We start from the raw sequence: 20,134 nt of genomic DNA, 5'->3' as shown, positions 1-20,134 counted from the left end.
GTCTCAGGCTGCTGCATCGATCTGCAGATGAGATGGGCGAGTGTACGTATGGTGCATGCTTACTGCTGTCCATCGAGTTCTCTCCTCTGTCCTGGATCGTCGGCCCTTCGACACGGCGTTCCTTCAATGTGCCTTCGTCTGACGAAGACATGTCAGAAAAGAAAAACCCTGGCCACCTCAAGCGGTTCGGATCAACGGACGTCAACCAACTGAATTTGCCTGTCTGTTGTATTACACGGGATTGATTGAAACCATCCAGCCGTCGTGGGATTCTGCGCGCCAATCCACCCTCTCTCTATCTCGCAGCTAGGGCTGTTGGAGGCGACAAGCCAACATCAACCTAACCAGGAAAACCTGAGTCATGACAGCCAAACAGTTCGACAATTTTCCATTGTTTCCCAGCAAAGAATCCACTTACACGCGGCAAGCTCAGCTTGTCCCAGTCAATCCAGCCCCTCCATGTCCACTCTCTCCAGTCCTAATCTCACCGTCTCCCCCCTCCCCGCATTATCAAAACAAACCCCGAGATTTCATCTGAACCACCAATTCGTCCCCCCGCAACCCACTAACGATATTGACCGAGCGGAGAGTCTGGGGAACGGTGGAACCCCTAGGGTAGGCCGGCATTCACCGGCACGGCCCCGGACGGACGGCACCTCGTGGACGGCGGCGGCGATCTTCGGCTTCTGCTGTGGGTCGCCCCCGGTGCCGGAGGATTCGCCACTTGGGACCTGGCCCGTGATGACGTGCCGGACGCCATGTTGATGAAAGCTCCGGTGTCGGGATGGTGAAAGGGGACGCTCATTCATACCTAGGTAATCTGGCAATTTGATGTGCTAGCACAAGTAAGTCCAGTCTATGCCATGATCCGTGGGAGCTGGCGACGAAGGGCGTGGCCTCTTCTTATGAGTAAAGACGCATATTTTGAATCCAGCAACAAGTTTCGTGTAGTGCTATGTGAAGGTCGGCGTACTGTATGCTCCGATGGAGCTAGTTCGGCCTTCTTGGTGAGGAGAAGCCTTCTTGGTGAAAAGCCGGTCAATATCCTACACTTGGGCCTGTTTGGAACCCTCGATTTCGGGATCCTGGACACGATGGACGGCCAGGACCGAGGTAATGTAGGTATGTACATAGACCGCCGCCAAATGGACACATACTTGCCTCTAGGAACAGTATCTTCGTCATCCCACTTCCATTAGTTCATCAACGCGATCTGAGTCCAGGAATAAGACCCCCTTTTTCTCTCCATCACTTTTCAGAGCATGAAAGCCAGGTTCAGACGAAGTCCACACCTCAATCGTTACCTCCCTCCTCTCATGCTCCGCTCCTGTCGATGGAGACCATCTGGAGCATATCGCGAGCCGAAACCCCATACCTTGCCTGAACCACAACGTCAGAAGTCTCATATGCCCCGATACCGCCACGTTTCGTCCCAGGTGCTTCAAACACACGTAGCTTTTGCCAGACAAACACCAACACAAGATTTCAGACGAAGGAAGGCGGGTCCCATTTTCTTCACATCTGCCTCTCGAACCCACCCCGGTTGCTGGGAATGTCTGCCATGACGAGATGTAATGCGCTTCCGTAGCACAGCCTCCTCTCGTCTCGAGTCGATAACCAACACATCCCAACGGCCATGTGCCCGGAAGGCTGTCACAGGGATAATTAACCCGCACCTCAAAGTCACACGAGCTCACCCTGAAAGGAATATGAATCAGGTCGTAGGAGCAGGAGTAGCATTACGTTAAACGAAAACCCATCATTCTGTGCTCATATTATCCTGTCATACATAAAGTAGACCAAGGTATCGGCATCCATTACGCCAACGCCCGCCCATGGCTTGCTTTCTTTGTTGCTGTGACTCGAACAAGAGAGACAGAAAAATAAAAAGAAAAGAAAAGCCAACTAATTACCTTGAGTATCAAAGGACGGAAACAGATAAGAAACCCAGACATGACAGAACCCCACAGAGAACTCACCGATTATTAGTACACCTCCACACCCACACCAACCTCGCATCCCATCACAACCTCCCTGACGACAACAGGACTGCCGGTCTCCCAATCACCCTTCTTCAAAAAGCAACCTTTCCCTTTCACATATGGTATCATCACCACCCACTCTCCAAACGCCCAAATACATAAAATAAACTCCCCATCCTCAAGAGATAGGTATTTCTCCCATGGCCTCTCTCTCTCTCTCTCTCTCTCTCTCATACTGTCTCCGCCCCAACAATCCCACCGCCGTCGCACCACAACCTGAGCAAGCACTACCTACCCAGCCACCTCATCTCGTCCCAGGCCTTTTGTCTTATCCAATCTCTCCCCTTTCGCTAACAGCATGGCGTGGCGTGGCGTGATATGGCATAGCGTAACCGGTCGTTGGCGTCATCGAGGGGGTTTGTTACAAATGTTCGGTGTGTAGTAGGTACATGTCGGTCGATAGATGTATTTCCGGATAGATACTTCGGTGTATCGGTATTCGGTCGGGAGGTCGGTAGGTATGTAGGGACGTAAGGATGTGTGTAGGACATCTTGCGACAGGCCCAACCAGCCAACCCAACCCTCAGGCCTGCGGTCCATAAAACGGCGGCTCCGGCGGGTTCGGCGTAGGCGGCTCGGGCTCGGGACGGGGATGTGGCTTGGCTGCCAGGAGAAGGAGGGATGGGGTTGTAGAGCGGTGTTGGTGGGTCATCTTGACGGGTTTGGCTGGTTGACTGTGACGGCGTTAGTGATGTGAATGTATAAGGGGAGTATAGATGCGGTGGAGGTCGGTAATCATGATGATGGTTGGCGGGTGTATGGGATGGGGAAGATGGGGGATCGTATGCACATACCTCTTGATTTTTGATGTGTGGGCGTAGGACGGACTAGGTTGGATGAAGTAGGTAGATGGGGACTGAAGTTTCGAACAAAGCAGAACCACGGGCTTTTTTTGGGTTGTTTGTGTTGAGACGTTGGGATCCGGATGACAGGTGATCCACGTTCGATGAAGGTGAGTCTGGATAATATGCTCTTTGTCGAGGGACGACAAAGACAAACGTTGTTCCCCGGGGATGTCTTGTATAGGTACTAGAAGTTGACTCCAGCAAACAGGGGATATCTGAGAGAAGAAAACAAGCCAGAAAACGTCGTCCCAGATCTCGAGAGCAGACTTCCACGGTGACATACGCGTCTTTTAAACAAACAGACAAACAGGCACTTGGGTCTCTCAGACCCCCCTCCCCTCCCCTCTCCCCACTCCAGCGTGAGAGCAAAGCGTTGCGTGGTCCCAGATGATACCCTGACCTAGTTTCCCTGGCCTGGGTAGGGGCGTGGACGAAACACTGTCGCATCCCGAACCTGGCAGGGGGTGGTGGTTACGAGGTGAGTGACCTACGTTTAGTGCTGGCTAGTGCCCGAGGGGGCGTGGTTCCGTGCCCTGCCTGCCCACCTATACTACGTATGCGTAGAATTCTTTGAACTGACATGTCATCCGGCCATATTACATCAAGGCGGCCAGGCTGTGGTGGTCGCTGATTTCTGTTGGTTGCTTCTGCTAAGCAGTTAATTCTCCTGTTATTGCTGCCGCTCTGGTGAGTCAGGAAGCTAGTGATGCTGCCTTGTGTAAGAGCACCCTGTCCCAGGCAGCACGTGGCTCTACTTCTTCGGTGCCGACAAGGCTCGATCGACGTAGGTGGGTGACCAGGGGACCTGAACGTTGAGAAGGAGGTTTGCTTGGCAGTCTGGCAGCTAGGGAGCAACACAACCCTGGGCATGTCGTGGTACCGCGTATAGTAGGAGTTTCCTGGAGACAAAGGAACGTCGCCGAGCTTCCCTGCCGAAGAGACGACGGGTCAAGGAGACAAAATCTGGCGATTCCGGAACGTCATGTCTCTTGGCTGGGACCGAGGGCGTGTGGTCAATCAGGACAAGGATCGAAAAGACCTTGATGCTCAGGTGACTTGCTGTGCGAGCGGATGGCCTTGTTACCTGTTTGCTTGGAGGGCATACTACCTGGATATTAAGGGCGTCCCCTTAAGAGGCAGCCTTTAAGCCTCAGTGGACCAATTCGAAAGCTTCTATGTAGGTCATCGACCTGCAGGTTGGCTGCATGTTGCACGGGCTGCAGCGAGTGTCACGCCCGCCGAGGTTTGGCCTCGGCATACCCGTGTCTGTGCTGCTGCTCTAGCGTCCGCGGCGGCATGAGGCTGAGACGATTTCATGGCCGCGATTTTGGGCCGCACGGCAGAGTCATCAACAGCTCGCCATGGTCAGAATAACTTGGGGCTCGGAGGGCGAGGAGACGCGAGACGTGACCGAGCCGAGAGGGAGACCATCCGAGCCATCTCGACTCGAACAACCCGGTCTGCCGTGGCTCCGGCCAGCTCATGGAGGGCCGATCAGGAAGGGGAGGGTGCCCGTGGTTTCGTCATCCTCGAGCATGTGGTGATTGGCGTCCTGGAAGATCCAGCGGTGATACGAGCTCGAGCCAGCCGAAGGGGTTCCCAATGGTCCTTCACGGAGGGCCAGGGGTTTTCCAGAGAAGCCGGGCATCGAGGCATGGGAGCCGGGATCCATGACGACCTAGTGCCCGGAGTACAGCGCAGAGTGAAGGCCGGACGTTCGGGACTGGATCGTGGATACAATATGGACCTCGTGCGCCCCTTGTTGCTTTGGCTTCTGGATTCCGGATCCTGGGGAAGCAGGACAGAAGATGACCGAAACGTCGAGATGCAGGTTTCGATCTGGTTGCAGTGTCATCCACCGTTTGCACGATTGCGGTTGGGGCGCATAGGCCAGGGGCCAAGCACGAGAAGAAAGATGACAACCGGGAGTTATTTTGCTCTTCCCATGCTTTTCCAAGCCTCTTCTGAAGTCCCCCTCGGTACCAACCAGCACAATCATGTGGCTGGACCCCTGACCCCCACAAGAAAAGCTGGATGGGAAAAGAAATGTTTCAAGATTGAGCCACGTGCGCCCACCATTTCGTCATTGCAAAGTGCAGTGGGAAGGCGATGGAAATGAGAGGATGGAAAAAGTGTGCTTCTGCCGCTGCGCTAACCTCCCGGACCGGGCCCTAGGCGTGGTCTGCCGCTTCCCGTAGCGTCTGTGTGGAGGTGGGTCTCCGCCGCTAAAAGTAGCACCTACTGTAGTTCAGAAGGATCGGGCGTCATTCAAGGCTCCCATAGGTCCCGTCTGCCGTTCCTGACCGGGCCTGGCCGTGCCTGGCCGTGCCTGAACATTGGGAAAACACTGGACCCTCCTTGAACTGGACCATCAAGATTGGTGGTGGCGACCCTCATCTTCCAGGTAGTTACCTCTCCCCTTCCTTATCAGGCATTTCAGACGCTGTGTGCTCGAAAAGCCCTGGGATCCGAGGCAGGAACTTCCGAGTTGGAAACTGCCAGGTCGAATTGGGCCGAATTGCCCAAGTCGCTAAGCCGGATCTGCTCTGCGCACGTTCTGATCTGCAGATGATCCTTGGGCAAAAAAACTCGTCTTCCACTCACTTGACTCTGTGTCTCTTTGCCTGAACTTGTCCTGCCCAAAAATGCAACACACGCCATGCCCCTCCACCACGATCACACCCCAATGTCGCCCAAGACCTGTCGATCGCCCAACCCCTGCCAATCCGACGCAAACCATCCCACGCCGCACGCCCCGCAGGGCAGCAGGCCCCTGTCAGAGGCGTCGGAGCGCTGTTTCTAGAAGGATTCACCCGCCTTGGTCGTCTTCTGCCGTTCGCCTAGCCTCCAACCCTCGACCCTGTCATTTGCTTCTCGCAGCCATCATCCTCGAGTGGCCAGAGGTGGTGACGTACCTAGCGGGGACTTCGGAGATAGCTGCGACTAACCCAAGTCTCAGGTGAGATGCACATTTGCCGATGGAAACAGGCGATGTTTTTTACTCATGAAAACAGAAAAATACCCGCAGGAATAATATCCATGCCTCTGACAAACAAAGGTCCGGGGCCGGGGCAATAGCGTGCTCCAGAGCCTTGAACTCGCCGTTTGCAGTTGCGCTCATCACACATATACCGTCCCATTTATGACGGAACCAACCCTGGGACGGCCCTTGCCAGCCGTGCTGTTGACCAATCTTCCCCAGAGCCTTTTCCCATCCCCAGACGGCCATGCCACCTCACTACGACGGTTCCCGGTATGTACGTTGCTGCACCTTATGCATGTCATGGCGGACTACCTACATAGTCTCTGTCGTCTCATCCGGGCACGCGCGCCTCCCTGCCATCGGGGGACAAAACGGGGGGTTCCTGGATGACGGCGCACCGGCACACGGCACCCCCGCGAGCTCGTCATCCCACGCGACAAGATACGAGCCGTCTCGGGAGCCTGTCTCGGGAGCCGTCGTCACCCAGAAGACGGGGAACGGGATGAGATGAGAGTGAGCACGTCAGTGTACGCTAGCGATGGGACCTCTCCAACGCCAGCCATGTTGGTGATAGCGTCGAGCCCGCCGGTTCGTGAGCTTCCGAACCTCCAAAAAGTTTGTTCCGGAGGTGCATTGCGGTCAAACTTGTCTCGGCACACTCTTCGACACAACGTGCGTGGGGGTCATGGACCGGAGGTATCAGTGATGTCCGAACTCCAACCCCCCGTGGGATGCATAATGGTGACCAAGAAAAGAGCATTTGCGGGTTAGAGGGTACGGTATAGCACAGCACATGGGGATGTATGGGAGGGAGTCGGAAGAGTTGACATTCTTGTACTAGGTGTTCAAGGCTCCTATCCAGGTCCGGTTTGGCGTTGGCACATCCCAGGTCTGACATATCATTGACGTACTCCGTACAGGTGGGTTTCACTCATAAGACAGTGTTACCTATAAGCCGCTTGTTACTTTACGCAATATCTTGGAAATTCAGTCGCCCTCCCTCACTAGCCATCAAGCTCACTCACACATTTCGAGGGAGAGGGAGAGGATGTGAACGAGTACGTGGTCTTCCATGACAGTGACAGGGCGGCCAGCATTGGAGTCAATATTGGCCCAAGACACTCGCTGCGGAAATAGAGAGACAGAGTCTTACATTGCTGAGGCTACACTCCAAGAGAATGTCCCGTGTCTCACTCTCAAGGACTCCAAGGCTGGCCCTGGCCCTGGCTCAACATCACCTGCTAGCTTGACATGACTCTGTGGTTCAACCACCTGAGATTTCACAAGCGGTTGTCTCAGCTGATGGTTGGTTCAAATTTACTATGTGGTAAGTCACCTCTCACTCCTTGGTTTTGGAAGTTGATTTTATGAGAGCGAACCTCATGGGACGAGATTCAACTTGGTTACTTCACCGTAGCTCCTATGAGTTCAGTCCGCATCACTCCGCAAAGTGCATATGTATAAAAGTCAAGGCTACTTGAGCCAGAATGTCATAAACATGACGTCAAGTCGCTTTATGCTTGTCCTTTTTTTTTTTTTTTACAATTTACTTTCCCTTCCCTTTTTTGTTTTTGTTTGATCACTGCGTACCTGACCTTTTGTAGCAACAGACCACCTCCGGACACATGCAGCCCCGGACGCCCATTGCGAGTGCCTGCCTGCTTCGGCAAGCAGACGGCAGCTCATTGGTCCTCACCTTCCCCGCATTTTCCGTTGCCGGCAAATCCATGCCCAGATCCATGCCAAGCCCAAGCCCCACAACTCCCGGCGCTGCATTTGCAAATGCGACAGCTCGAAAACATCCGTTTTCCACCAAAACCGCTCACACCCCGCTATGATGCCACGCTTTGTCGTTTAGTTTCAGAAGCACATGTCGCAAGTCGAGCATTTGCCTAGGCAAAAACGAAACTGGGCTAATTCATCCCTCTATTACTTAGTCCGTGTCTCCGAGTCTCACCAGTTCTTTGTAACCACCATCATACGAACAATTGAATTGCCAGCTGAGTCCCCCGGCTTTGTGGGATTTCCTCTTAGCAATGGCTGCCTCAACGACTCGGTTTAACAAAAACTACGGTGGTCCGAGGCCAGCATACGTATGAGTAAAATGACGCCTCGTCAGATGCCCGCCGCACTGCCCGCGCTCAGCGTCCCACCCGGCTCCTAGCAGTTGCCGAGCGAAGGCCGAACACAGCTCCGGGTGTGTTGGAATGAAGCGGGAGGCGGCTGTGTGCGGCATCTACCTAGGTCCGTCCAGGAACAGGAGTTTGTTGGAATCCATAGGTCAGGTACTTAAGAAGAGCGGAGCAGAAGCGAGACTTGAGGAGGCTGTGAAGGTGGATTCTCAATCATTGGGGTCTCCAATCTCTCTGACATCACACATCCTCCACCGTCGTCGTTTTCCCCGCAACCCTGTGTCTCCATCCTGAAGACAGAGCTGAATAAAAGTCAGAAATTCAGCCGTGCACTTTTGCTAGACGACGTTCCTCTGTCTTGCGCAATCCAAGCTTCGCAGTCGCCTCAGCAAGTAGTAGCGCTTCCTGTGTATCAACGTTATTCCACGGCTTCGAATCACACTCACTCAACCCACAGAATAACACAATGGCTCCTCTCACGCCGCATTGGGTGCAGCCGTCGCACCCCGACATCCAGGAGGTCATCGTGACGGGCAACGCCGAGGAATTCACCACCAAGAGCGTTTCCAAGATCTCGCTGCCCCCCTTTGGCCTCTTTGCCAAGCTCGAATTCCCCCCCTGCACCGAGGCCCCCGAGCCAACCTACGCCACCGTCCAGATGGGCCGTGACAGGCACCTGAACTTGAACAGCGACCTGCTGTATATCAATCACTCGTGCGAGCCGTCTTTGGTCAGTTTTGAGTCAGCCTGTGTATTTCTCCGGGACGGGGCACAAATATCTTCTTGAGCCGGCGTCTCTTCCTCTTCTCCGCCGGGAGGGGGGGCAGGTATTTGAGATGACAGTTCCAATGGCGTGTTAACACATCCCCCGGGTATCCCGACCGCCCTCTTCCAGATCTTCGACATGTCCGCCATGAACATCATTGCTGGTCCCAAGGGCCTTCAGCCGGGCGACGAGCTGACTGTATGTTTCTCTTTTTCCCTGTCCAGGACCTGGATCATCCACCTTCCCACCACTATCTCCCGCACATTTTTCTCCTCCTCCTCCCAAATATAACTAACACACAATGACCAATCTACTCTCCACCCAGTTCTTCTACCCCTCCACCGAATGGTCCATGGCCCAGCCCTTCGACTGCCTCTGCGGCACGCCCTCGTGCCGCGGCCGCATCGCCGGCGCCCGCGACATGCCGCCCGAGCAACTCGAGGGCGTCTGGCTGAACCGGCACATTCGCGACCTGCTCGAGGAGCGCGATCAGCAGGTTAATGCCGCCAAGAAGGCCAACGGCGTCAACGGCGTCAATGGTGCTTCCGCCAAAGCCAACGGCTCTCACGCAACAGCTGCTACCGCCGTGGTCGACCAGCAGCAACAGGCCCTCCGCGACGCCCTCGCCCAAGCCGAGAGGCTGATTGCCACCCTCCGCCAAGCCGCGGTGGCCGCTGCTGCCGGGGGTGGTTTAGACGTGTCGACGCCTGCCGGGGCGCAGAGACGTGGACCGACGTCAAGGGAATTGGCCGGTGAGGAGGGCGGGGATACGATCCGTCTTTGAGCGTTGAGGGGTTGTGGGTGTCCGACCGGGTTCAGACAAACCTGACCTAGGTGTGAGAGGTAAAGTAAGTACCTAGGGAGGAGGGTAAACTGGACTTTGGAGGATAACCTGGCCCCTCTTGAAAGAGATCGTGGGTTTTCAACAATACCACGGTTAGGTGAAGGATTGGGTTGTTTTGGATATGGATATGGATACTTCAACGTTTGTCCTATTGTTGCAATGTTGGGTGGCTTTTTGTTTGTTTTTAGTTCTTGTTTCTTGGGGGGTCGGCATTTCGACAGGAAAAAAAGGAGAAAAGAAGGCAAGAGGGGGGCTGTCTGTTTTTTTGTCTGTTGTGCACAGAAAATACAAATACATTGGCTCTACCACTGTCTTTTTTGTTATGTCATGAAACAAAGTGATCTGTTGTGGTGACATGAGTCGAGAGTTTCCCCAGACATCAAGCAAGTACAACCACTACAAAACAGACACTATCCGACTCCAACATGATGATGTACAGACCTTGGTTCGGTATACCCTCCTGAAAACGCCTCTGGCCCTCCCCCTTTTTTGTTGTTTCCGACGTCGTGTCATCCCGAGCGCATCGGCTGTCTGCCTTGCCCGCCCAGGCTGTGAATGAGTTGAAATACAAAGTCAGGTGTTGTTACACAGAAGGGGTCCTTCAACCCCCTCTCAAGACAACTATTCGTCCCATCCACCCTCTCTCAATCAAATCAAACATTCATTCACTCACATAAATCCATCGACATCATCCTCAAAAACCCTGAACAACAAACACAAAAATCAAGGCTTCCTCCACCTCTGCTCGCTCTCCTCGTCCCTCGCAAAGGCAGGACAAGGCGCATCACCTCCCTTGATGCCGCCCAGCAACCAGTCGGTCAGACCGACGACGCGAGCGCCCACGCCCTTCTCCCACTGGCCCGTCTCCTGGACATGCTCGATCGTGTGGCTTAGGATGCGCCCTTCCGCGTCAAAATCGAAGATAAAGAGCCCCGTGAACTCTTTGCTGGAGGGGGTCCCAGCAGGGAGGGCATCGCCGACGGGCGCTTTGTATGAGGTTTCGCTGGTGATGTCGGTTGGAGGGGTGCTTGTGGATGGTGTTGGTGTTGCTGCTGATGCGGAAGAAGTGGATGTAGGTGTCGAAGAATCCCCAGTCGTAGAAGCCGTAGTGGCCCCCTCCGTCTTCCTCGCCTTCCCCTTCCCGCCATCAAAACCCAGCCAGCTCTTCAACTTGCTCCCGCTCCCTCCGACCGTCCGCCATTTCACCACCAGCTGCTCACCCACCGCGCCCTCGGGTCTCCTCCCTCCCGGCAAGCTGGCATAGCATGCTGGACCGTCAACCATGCGCTCCGAGAGGATCTCGAGACGCACGTTGCCCACCAGCGGCACCCGGTTCCATGCGATGGGGCTGGACCATAGCGCGGCGATGTAGGCGACCCGCCCGGTTACGGTGGGGAGGTGCGGGTGGGTGGAGGGGAAGAGGTGCAGAGTGATTTGCGGCGAGAGGATCTGTTGCGGGAGGGGTGACTGGAGGAGAGTGGGGAGGTGGGATTGGAGGATCCGTAGGGCTGTTGTCCAGGAGTGTCAGGTAAGCCGAGCTCTGTTACCTGTGAAGATAGTGAGAGAGGGGGGAGCAAAGCCAAGACGTACTCTTGCCCAGCTTGACTTTGCGCTCGTCTGGAGGCTTGTGGTCCGGGTCCGGGGACAGGAGTGGTGGGTGAGAGGTGAAGAGGGCGACCTCCGGGAGGGGTTCTGAGCGGGTGGTGGGTGTTGTGAAAGCGGTTCGTATTTGTTGAGAGTACAGGCGGCGTCGGTGTTGGCGTTGGCGCTGGTCAATGGCTGGCCATATCGCCATCCCTAAGCGGAGCGCGCTGATTGCTGCAGGGACAGAAATGGCATGGCCATGAGAGCAGCGCAGTCTCGCCGCTAGTGTTGGCGTAGCCATTTGGGATGAATGGCAACTTGAGGTAGAAGTGTGTCTGCCTTTGCAGTCCTCCTCAAGGCCGAGCTGGTAGCTATGTTGCAGATAGTCAAATCCAGGAGCTTCGTGCCGGGCGAGGTCGAGATGTTTCGACGGGTGTCGCTAAATGATGTCAGCGTCGATCTGTCAGTCCATTGGATTCTCATAGTACATGGATTCAAGGATGTGGAATTCTTCAAGCCTGTTCTTCCGTCGCCGATAAGACCCCTCGATATGTGGATAAGAAAGCTGCCGAAGCCATCCAACTTGGTCCTGCCCCACCATGTGACCTGCCGGGTCTGACTGGCAGTTGGCAGCTGACAGGATCAGGCCAACGGCTGGAACAGTGTGTCGGACAGTATGTACTAGAAGCAACACTGAGCTGTCTCATACTCCTCACGTGAGACCCCCCCTGACGCAGCCCCCTGCTATCGCCCCCCGGCACCAGCTGGAACGCTGGACCAATCGCTCTGACGCCCTGATGCAGCCGCCTTCCAAAGCATTCATCACTTCGCCGACCGACCGGTCTTGGTCTTGCTGCCTTCTTCTGCATCATCCATCAACCTGGAACCTCACAACTTCCGATACCCGTGCACCCTCCTCCAACTCTCGCTCGGTCCCTCGCACTCCAGCAACTTCTACTCCTGTTTTATTCTCCTTGCAACCGCCGCCAGCACTTAGACGCTTGCACTCCACATCTTTCATTCAACACCGCATCGCCCAACCGCCACCATGAATCCCGAGTAGTATGACCGCCCTTCTCCTCATGCCCCCGGCCCCGGCTCCCCGTCTCTCCGCCCATCACCGTCTTGAACTGTCACCTCGGCTTTGCGTCTTGTTGCAACTGCTGACACTTTGGCCTCCCTTTCCAGAGTCCCCCTCGACGACGTCTCTTGACCGACGACAGCATGGCCTTGGGGCCAACCAACGTCCCGGCGGCGCCTTCCGATGCCTGCGGCTACTGACCGTGACTTACAGATACGACTACCTCTTCAAGCTGCTGCTCATCGGCGACTCGGGTGTCGGCAAGTCTTGCCTGCTCCTGCGGTTTGCCGATGACACCTACACAGAGTCCTACATTTCCACCATCGGCGTCGACTTCGTATGTCCCAGCCCGATCACATGCCCCTCTCCACCGCCCGGCCCCGGGACTAACTAGTTGCAGAAAATCCGGACCATCGAGCTCGACGGCAAGACAGTGAAACTTCAGATCGTGCGTACTCCCTGAAGAGATCTTGGTAATTTGCGGGGTTGGACCTGGATGTGCTGACGTAGGCGGGCAACACAGTGGGACACTGCTGGCCAGGAACGGTTCCGCACCATCACATCATCCTACTACCGGGGCGCCCACGGCATCTGCGTTGTCTACGACGTCACCGACATGGACAGCTTCAACAACGTCAAGCAGTGGCTGCAGGAGATCGACAGGTACGCCACCGAGGGCGTCAACAAGCTGCTCGTCGGCAACAAGAGCGATATGGCGGACAAGAAGGTCGTCGAGTACACAGTCGCCAAGGTTCGTCTTTCGTCCCTTCTTCTGCGCACCCCATGTTCGCGTCACCCAGCAGCCATCATCCTAACGTTTTTCTGCAGGAATTTGCCGACAGCCTCGGCATTCCCTTCCTCGAGACTTCGGCCAAGAACGCCAGCAACGTCGAGCAGGCCTTCCTCACTATGGCCCGTCAGATCAAGGAGCGCATGGGCAGCAGCGTCACCACCAACAACACGAAAGCCAACATCAACGTGTCGCCCGGCCACGGCGTCTCCAACAACCAGTCCAGTGGCTGCTGCTAAATCCTCCATCCTGCAGTAACTCCATCTGTTCTGTCCTCACGCGCACACACAAATACACGCACGGTTATCTCGCATCTGCGCCAACCTCTCTGTTGCCGCTGCTGCTCTCGGGGTGTTTACGGTTTCTTGCATTCGGATGGTTTGTTTTCGGACACTTACGGGGCGTGGTTAGATCTGCGTGCGGAGGGGGGCTGGTCTGATCGAGAAGGAGAAGGGGGGTTTGGAAGGTGTGGTGATGAGGAGGGGTGTCAGGGAGTAGGTAGGATGTCCTAACCTCTGCGGGCGCTGGTTTATGTTGGCCTTGGTCTTTTATTGCTCGTGGTTTTGGGGTGGTGGTGTTGGTGATGGCCGGGGCTGCGCCGAGCGGAGTGGCTTACGCCATTCGGCGAGCTACGGCGGCAGGTTCGGATCAGACCTGTGGCGGCATCTCTGGGGATTCTAGTTTCTTGGGATGATATGAGATCTATGGTCTCTTCACTGCCTATTACTAGGACTCGGAAAGGTGATGAAGGAGGAGGGGGTGCGAATTGACGGCTTGGGACTCGAGAACTGGAAATGGGATCTTTTTTTCATCAGACAGAGTTGACACCAGAGCCAGGACTTGTTCGATGTTATTCCCCCTTGTTTTCTTTCTCCTCTTACCCTCGTTATTCCCGCTGCTGTTTCTGCTGCTGCTACCAGCCATTACTCACTCGTTTGCCCTCCGCACCGCCGTCGCCGCTCAATTGACGACGACGATACCCGCCCCTCCCCTTTCCCCTGTTCGATCCCTTTCCCTGCCTGGTCCGCCTAGATGTGTATCTCCTCCTTTTCGTCTTGAGTCATAATTGGGGGTTTTGCTGTTAAGTACCACACCGTACCGTACCTAAGGTAGTGCCAATGTGAAATGTCACGTCTCTATTTTGTTTATCACGTATGCAGACCCCAGCAAACAACCTATGTGATATTTGCTTGGAATAGAATCATAACTCCTCCCTAAATGTCTCTGTACCTACTCACAGGTGTGTGTTCCTGAGGGATGATGATCCCCTGTTGCCTTGATGGTGGTACCTACCTGAGGTAGGTAGGTGATTTGGCCCTTGCCTACAAGGCTTTGCAGTAAACTCTTCTATTCACCATGGAACACCGGGCCAAAGCCAGAGCCAGAGTCTCAGGTAGGCAAGGTATCCAGGCTCCAAGACCAAAGCGCAAGGCTGGAGGGAGAAGTTGGTAATCTAGGCATGTCGGTCCACCTTGGCCGGGCTGGCTGGAAAAGTTGGTGATGGGGAAGGAAAGGAAAGAGAAGGAAACTGGATGGAAAACCTTTCACAAACAGAGAGTGGCTTGGTTGAAGAACTCAACTACCTAGGTAAGAAGGGGAGGTAGTTGGTACAGTAACACACGTCTGAGGAGAACCCATAATATGAACCTTGACAAACTAACTTCTGTATACAGAGTCAAACCAAGTGTCCTGAGGCAGCCATTCTTTGACATCATCGTTGTCATCATCAGTACCCACCCGCCTCGTCTTAGGTGTACAGACGCGCTACCTCTATGAGGTGGATGGATATCTGATCCCCGATGCACCCTGGGTTGAGAACAACACGATGTACTCTGTAGATGCTTGACATGTCCATCCGGCATACTCCTACGCTAGGATTGCTTCTGTATCGCGTTGCACAACTACAACAAACACCACCTGCCTCATAAAGTCCAAATACTCAGTAGACAGGTGGTATCGTCTTCAATTTACACGTATCTAGTCACATCGTTCTACATCCATCCACCCATCACGAAACTCCTATCCATGTACATACAAGGATGACGATGATATGTATACACACACACCCTTTAAGCGACTCCGACGCCATGCTCAAATTCAGCCAGATTTGATGCCAACACCTCCCGAATGTAAACAACCAAAGCCCCCAAGGACTCCGAGAGAATGATGAATATTCACCACCAGAAACCCCAAATACGCCACAAAACGCCGTCCTTGCTTTGTTTCTCTTCTTTCTCCATCCTCAACCTGCCTCTCATTCTGTCCCTATTAACCAATCACACTATATATCATCCACCACTCCAAACAACACACCCCACCCGGAAAGGACTCTGGCACCCTTACTTCGGATGCGGGAACTGATCCTCCAGCAGCAACCTCACGCCAACATTCATGCTAATCAGCTCCTGCACCAGCAGCTTGGCCGCGTACGGCATCGTCATGGGCGTCACGTTGCTCGTGCTGCTGCACGTCTGGCAGTACCCGCTGTACCCAATCAGCCCGCACTTTTCGCAAATGTCCACCTGCGTGCCGTCCGAGCTGACCATCAGCCGTTCCAGCAGGAGCTGGGACGCGCCGTAGGCGATCAGGCAGTCGCGCTCCATTTCGCCCAGACGCAGACCGCCGTCGCGCGAGCGACCCTCCGTCGGCTGGCGCGTGAGGATGGCCCGCGGGCCGCGCGACCGCGAGTGCATCTTGTCCTGCACCATGTGCTTCAGGCGCTGGTAGTAGATGGGGCCGTTGAAGAGGTAGGCCTCGTGGGGCTCGCCAGTGATGCCCGACGTGAAGTAATCTTTGCCTTCCCACGAGAAGCCGTGTTCGATGAGGACGCGGCCCATCTCCTCGACCGGGTGGGAGCGGAAGGCATCGCCGAAGCCGTAGTCGCGCTTGCCGGCGATGACGGAGGCCTTGCCCGTGAGGCACTCGAACAGCTTGCCGACCGTCATGCGAGACGGGAAACCGTGCGGGTTCATGATGATGTCGGGCACGAGGCCTGAGTCGGAGAAGGGCATGTCCTCCTGGTCGACGATGATGCCCACGACACCCTTCTGGCCGTGGCGCGACGAGAACTTGTCGCCCAGCTCCGGGCGACGCGTCTGGCGCGTCTGGACCTTGATAATGGCCGTGTTCCGCTCCGTGTTGGAGATCATAACCTTGTCGATGTAGGCCGGGTCCGAGATGCGGTAGTTGACTGGGGCTGGTCTGAAGTCGTCGGACCCTCTATCACTGCCAATGCCGGTCGACGCCTGGTCGATGGGCGTCTCTTTCATGATCATGGTCTCGCCCGAGTTAATCCGATAGCCTACCACGGCGAGGCCGTCACGGTCAAGACACGCGTGTTTGGCGATGGTGCGACCCTCCTCGTCCTTCTGAATGCCACCAAGCCTATCCTTGCGGCCGTTCGGATACTGCTGCAGCTCGGCCGTGTACTTGCGGAAGACCTGGCACCGGCCAAAGCCCCGATCGCATGACGCCTTGTTCAGGACGAGAGCGTCTTCGATATCGTAGCCAGAGTACGACATGACGACAACGGTAGCGTTCTGTCCTGCCGGCAGTTTGTCGTAGTGGATGAGCTGGATGGTCTTGGTGATAACCATCGGCCGCTGTGGGTACACGAGAGTGTACAGTAGCGTGTCGATGCGGTTGAATTGATTGTATGCGATTGCTCCAATGGCTTGTTTACCCATGGCACACTGGTACGTGTTACGGGGGGACTGGTTGTGGTGGGGGAACGGAATCAGGCCGGCGACGGCGCCCAAGATGGTGAAGGGCTCGATTTCAAGGTGAGTAGTCGACCGGTTGATATCTTCCTCATTGATGGCAATGAGGGCATCGTTCTCCTCGTTGACGTCGAGATATTCGACGATGCCGTGCTTCAAGAAGTCGTCGAACGTCACCTTGCCCATCTGAAGGAGCCGCAGGTGTTCCGGCAACAACTTTGACTTGCCGTCCTTGACAATGATGTACGGGCGGCAGATGCGGCCTTCGTCAGTGGCAATGTGGATGGCGGAAAAGTGCTCGTTGATGTACATGCTGATGAAGGGCGAAATGTGGCCGCGCCGGCGCATCGTTTTGAAGCGGCGGGCAAACTGCTTGGGATCTTTCGTCAGGGCGAAGGGAGTGCCATTCATGTGGATAATGTAAGAGCCTGGCTTATGCATCTCGCTTCCCGAGAACATGCGAATCGGGTCCACGCCGGGGATGAGGTCGAAGATGGTGTTCTTGACGGGCTCCTCCTCGGCATTGGTGGTGATGTGCGTCATGAGCGCCAAGTTTTTGACCAGACCGCAGGCCTCACCTTCGGGCGTGTCGGACGGGCACAGCATACCCCACTGTGACGGCTGGAGGGAACGCGGGCCGGACACTTTCCGGGTCTTCTCGAACTGACTGCTGATGCGAGTCATCATGCCCAGGGCGGCGATGTAGCTAAGCCGGCTCAAGACGTGGGTGACTCCGGCGCGGTTCATGTTGAAACGCTTGACGCTCCAGTTGCCGCTCTGGATAGCTCGGTTCAAGCCCTGTGTGATAAACTGGCCCTGGCCGCTGATGGGGCCGACGGGGTCGTAGGCTGAGGTCCGGTTGGGACGCTTAAAGAAATATTCCATATTGGTCTTGAGACCCGAGACGAAGCCCTTGAACAAGTCTTCGAACAGCAGAGACAGCAGCTGGCCAGCCAACTCAAGGCGCTTGTTGCCGACGAAGTCGCGATCATCAACGAGTTTGGGGTTATGGGCGGCCATCAGAACACGGCGAACCATCATGGCGACGTAGACAGCCTTGGGGTAGAAATCGAGGTTCTCGATGGTGACGTGGGCGATGATGATGTTTGCCAGGGCATCGAGACCCTCCTCGACCGGGCTTCGGCGAGGCGCTGCCATGGAGCGCCCTTTCATTTTGGGACCGCCCATCTTGACTCGGGAACCGACGTATTCAAGGGCCTGTTGTTGGGTAAAGACGCCCGCTTTTGCAGCTTCGTCAAAGTTGATGAGGAAGTCATCCTGGTACAGGGAGTCGCCACCGGCCACGAGCTCCATAATCTCGAGGTCCGACAACCCGCCGAAGGCTTTGAGGATGATCACGATGGGGATTGGCTCGACGAGAACATTGTGGTTGAGGACGATGCGATCTTTCTTTAGGATGACATAAGTCTTGGACTTGCGCTCGTGTGTGGAACTCGTCACAGATGCCGACACGCTCCCCGTCTTCTCATCCGCCTCGACAATGACACGGTTCTTGCTCAGCTGTTCTTGAATAAGGATGACTTTCTCTGTGCCATTAATGATGAAATAGCCGCCGGGATCGAGGGGACACTCGTTCATGATCTCCATTTTGGCGTTGGAGGCGTTGCTGAGGTAGCACTTTGCGCTCTTGAGCATGATGGGGATACGGCAAAGCGGGACATCCTTGCGAATGATCTTTTTGCGGTCACGCGAGTAGACGATGTCGACGACAACGGGGGCGGCATATGTCATGTCGCGAAGGCGGCACTCCATGGGAGTGACTTGGTCGCGGGAAGGCAAGTCGGAGTAATCATTGCGAGTCGGGGTGCCAACGCGGATATCGGTGAACTCGAGCCAGAAGTCTTTTTCCTGGTCGCTGCGGATGGAGCGGTTGGCGCGAACGATGTCCTTGATTTCATGCTCGACAAAGAAGTTGAAGGAGTCGATGTGCTGCTTGACGAGACCTGTGGAAGGAGCGGTTAGTTGCCATCAGCCTGGTATCATCATAGTTTCATCGCATTCCGTTTCGCGACGACGACGTCAAGCGCAACAACAGCATGCAGGGAGAAGCAACTCACCCTTCACTTTTAGAAAGGCGGGCAGTAGCTGGTACTTGTCTTCCTTGGTGGATATGGGATCGGTGAGCTTTTTGCCATTATAGAATGGCTCCAGCAGAGCCTCAAAGCCGTCGTCGATGGAACCCATGGCGGCTTGTCCCGTCGTCCGACGTGCTGGGAACGGGGTAGAGGGTGACTGGACGTTTGGGGTTGAGAGTTGAACGCGCCGACGGGACCAAAATTATTTTCTGCCCCGCGGCCGCAAAACAGCAAGGCTGCCACCTTATCGGCCGATAAGAGGTGACAAGCGACGGGACAGGGTTGGGGTCGAGAGGGGCATGTGGAGACAGGACACAGCAGCTGCCAGAGAGTAAGAACCATCCAAGGTTGTTAGAGACGCCTTCTTATTGGGTTCATCAACTTCGAAACATGGAATTGGACAATAGAAACATCAGATTCTAAATCTAGACTTATTCCTCTCAAGATATCTCAGAGGGTTCTACATTTGTGTGACTCGGTTGAGCCCTTTGGCAGCTGCTGAGCGAATGTTGGAGATGAGGGACAGCTCCCAAAAGAGAAAGCGGTGTGCCGCAGTGTTGCTCTTGACTCACAGACGCCTGCATCCCTGGGCTGAGGTGTGTGTCCTCCGCACAGTGGACGCGCTGGACTCAATCGAGGCTCACCTGGGCTCGCAAGCAACCGACCTGTCGAGTCAGCAACAATCATCATCCTCACCCTCTTCACCACACTCCACTTCAGGTATCCAAATCCTTGGGAACTGCCGAGGAATCGTTACCCTGCTTTGCTCGTTGGAGTCGGCAGGCGGTCTGTGCAGGCAGGGTTCCCCACGGCTGTGCCCGTGTGAAAGAATGGGAACCTTCATTGATGACACCTGGTTCCCATGTCCATCATGCTCCAGATCTCGAAGCCCGAGTCAAGCGCATGGACCATCGCAGATCTCGGGGAAAGAAGCTGAAGCCTCACCGACTTTTGTGTCGAAAGGTCTTGTTCAGGCCGTCAACTTGGAACAATGACAATGGCATCCAGCGCAGTCCTCAACCCTGCAGATGACCGGTTCAGGAGGGGTGGGGCTCTTCAGAGCACTCGCTGACCTGAGTGAGGCTCGGAGCTTGGGACAGGATGATGAGGAACCCGTCCCTCGGAACAACACGAACCCTCCCCTCCTTTCATGAGGCTTGGTATGGACGGCTGGTGGGTGAAATGACATGTCATTTCATATCACAGCAAGAGTGGTGATGTCATGTGATAGGGATTGGCCAAGGCTCGCCAC

At 55.3% G+C, this 20,134-nt stretch overlaps 9 protein-coding genes across 9 annotated transcripts; 2 read left to right on the top strand and 7 right to left on the bottom strand.

The window, feature by feature from the left end:
• Nucleotides 1-1,985: 1,985 nt before the first annotated feature.
• VTJ04DRAFT_8952 (uncharacterized protein) lies at nt 1,986-2,342 on the bottom strand (the record flags this gene model as incomplete). Its single annotated transcript, XM_069367445.1, has 2 exons — nt 1,986-2,217; nt 2,278-2,342. 2 exons carry the CDS (start codon nt 2,340-2,342, stop codon nt 1,986-1,988), a joined length of 297 nt encoding a protein of 98 aa, XP_069215773.1.
• A 223-nt stretch (nt 2,343-2,565) lies between these two features.
• Nucleotides 2,566-3,168, bottom strand: VTJ04DRAFT_8951 (uncharacterized protein; the record flags this gene model as incomplete). Its single annotated transcript, XM_069367444.1, has 2 exons — nt 2,566-2,716; nt 2,837-3,168. The coding sequence occupies 2 exons, from the start codon at nt 3,166-3,168 to the stop codon at nt 2,566-2,568; spliced, it is 483 nt and encodes a 160-aa protein (XP_069215772.1).
• A 1,199-nt stretch (nt 3,169-4,367) lies between these two features.
• VTJ04DRAFT_8950 (uncharacterized protein) lies at nt 4,368-4,742 on the bottom strand (the record flags this gene model as incomplete). Its single annotated transcript, XM_069367443.1, has 2 exons — nt 4,368-4,565; nt 4,635-4,742. 2 exons carry the CDS (start codon nt 4,740-4,742, stop codon nt 4,368-4,370), a joined length of 306 nt encoding a protein of 101 aa, XP_069215771.1.
• A 3,726-nt stretch (nt 4,743-8,468) lies between these two features.
• VTJ04DRAFT_8949 (uncharacterized protein) lies at nt 8,469-9,552 on the top strand (the record flags this gene model as incomplete). Its single annotated transcript, XM_069367441.1, has 3 exons — nt 8,469-8,732; nt 8,898-8,966; nt 9,094-9,552. 3 exons carry the CDS (start codon nt 8,469-8,471, stop codon nt 9,550-9,552), a joined length of 792 nt encoding a protein of 263 aa, XP_069215770.1.
• A 153-nt stretch (nt 9,553-9,705) lies between these two features.
• Nucleotides 9,706-10,304, bottom strand: VTJ04DRAFT_8948 (uncharacterized protein; the record flags this gene model as incomplete). The annotated part of the gene is made up of 3 exons (XM_069367440.1): nt 9,706-9,869; nt 10,054-10,161; nt 10,286-10,304. The coding sequence occupies 3 exons, from the start codon at nt 10,302-10,304 to the stop codon at nt 9,706-9,708; spliced, it is 291 nt and encodes a 96-aa protein (XP_069215769.1).
• A 31-nt stretch (nt 10,305-10,335) lies between these two features.
• On the bottom strand, nt 10,336-11,497 carry VTJ04DRAFT_8947 (uncharacterized protein; the record flags this gene model as incomplete). Its single annotated transcript, XM_069367439.1, has 2 exons — nt 10,336-11,120; nt 11,203-11,497. 2 exons carry the CDS (start codon nt 11,495-11,497, stop codon nt 10,336-10,338), a joined length of 1,080 nt encoding a protein of 359 aa, XP_069215768.1.
• A 747-nt stretch (nt 11,498-12,244) lies between these two features.
• Nucleotides 12,245-13,306, top strand: VTJ04DRAFT_8946 (uncharacterized protein; the record flags this gene model as incomplete). Its single annotated transcript, XM_069367438.1, has 5 exons — nt 12,245-12,255; nt 12,491-12,614; nt 12,678-12,725; nt 12,801-13,028; nt 13,106-13,306. The coding sequence occupies 5 exons, from the start codon at nt 12,245-12,247 to the stop codon at nt 13,304-13,306; spliced, it is 612 nt and encodes a 203-aa protein (XP_069215767.1).
• A 290-nt stretch (nt 13,307-13,596) lies between these two features.
• On the bottom strand, nt 13,597-13,991 carry VTJ04DRAFT_8945 (uncharacterized protein; the record flags this gene model as incomplete). The annotated part of the gene is made up of 2 exons (XM_069367437.1): nt 13,597-13,868; nt 13,949-13,991. 2 exons carry the CDS (start codon nt 13,989-13,991, stop codon nt 13,597-13,599), a joined length of 315 nt encoding a protein of 104 aa, XP_069215766.1.
• Nucleotides 13,992-15,406: 1,415 nt separating this feature from the next.
• On the bottom strand, nt 15,407-18,991 carry VTJ04DRAFT_8944 (uncharacterized protein; the record flags this gene model as incomplete). The annotated part of the gene is made up of 2 exons (XM_069367436.1): nt 15,407-18,750; nt 18,865-18,991. The coding sequence occupies 2 exons, from the start codon at nt 18,989-18,991 to the stop codon at nt 15,407-15,409; spliced, it is 3,471 nt and encodes a 1,156-aa protein (XP_069215765.1).
• Nucleotides 18,992-20,134: the final 1,143 nt, after the last annotated feature.

The sequence above is a fragment of the Mycothermus thermophilus genome (assembly GCF_041956435.1).
Source record: "Mycothermus thermophilus strain CBS 625.91 unplaced genomic scaffold VTJ04scaffold_6, whole genome shotgun sequence".
In the NCBI taxonomy this organism is placed as follows: Eukaryota; Fungi; Ascomycota; class Sordariomycetes; order Sordariales; family Chaetomiaceae; genus Mycothermus; species Mycothermus thermophilus.
Note: the sequence above shows the minus strand (reverse complement) of the source record. Positions and strands in the feature narration are given on the sequence as shown.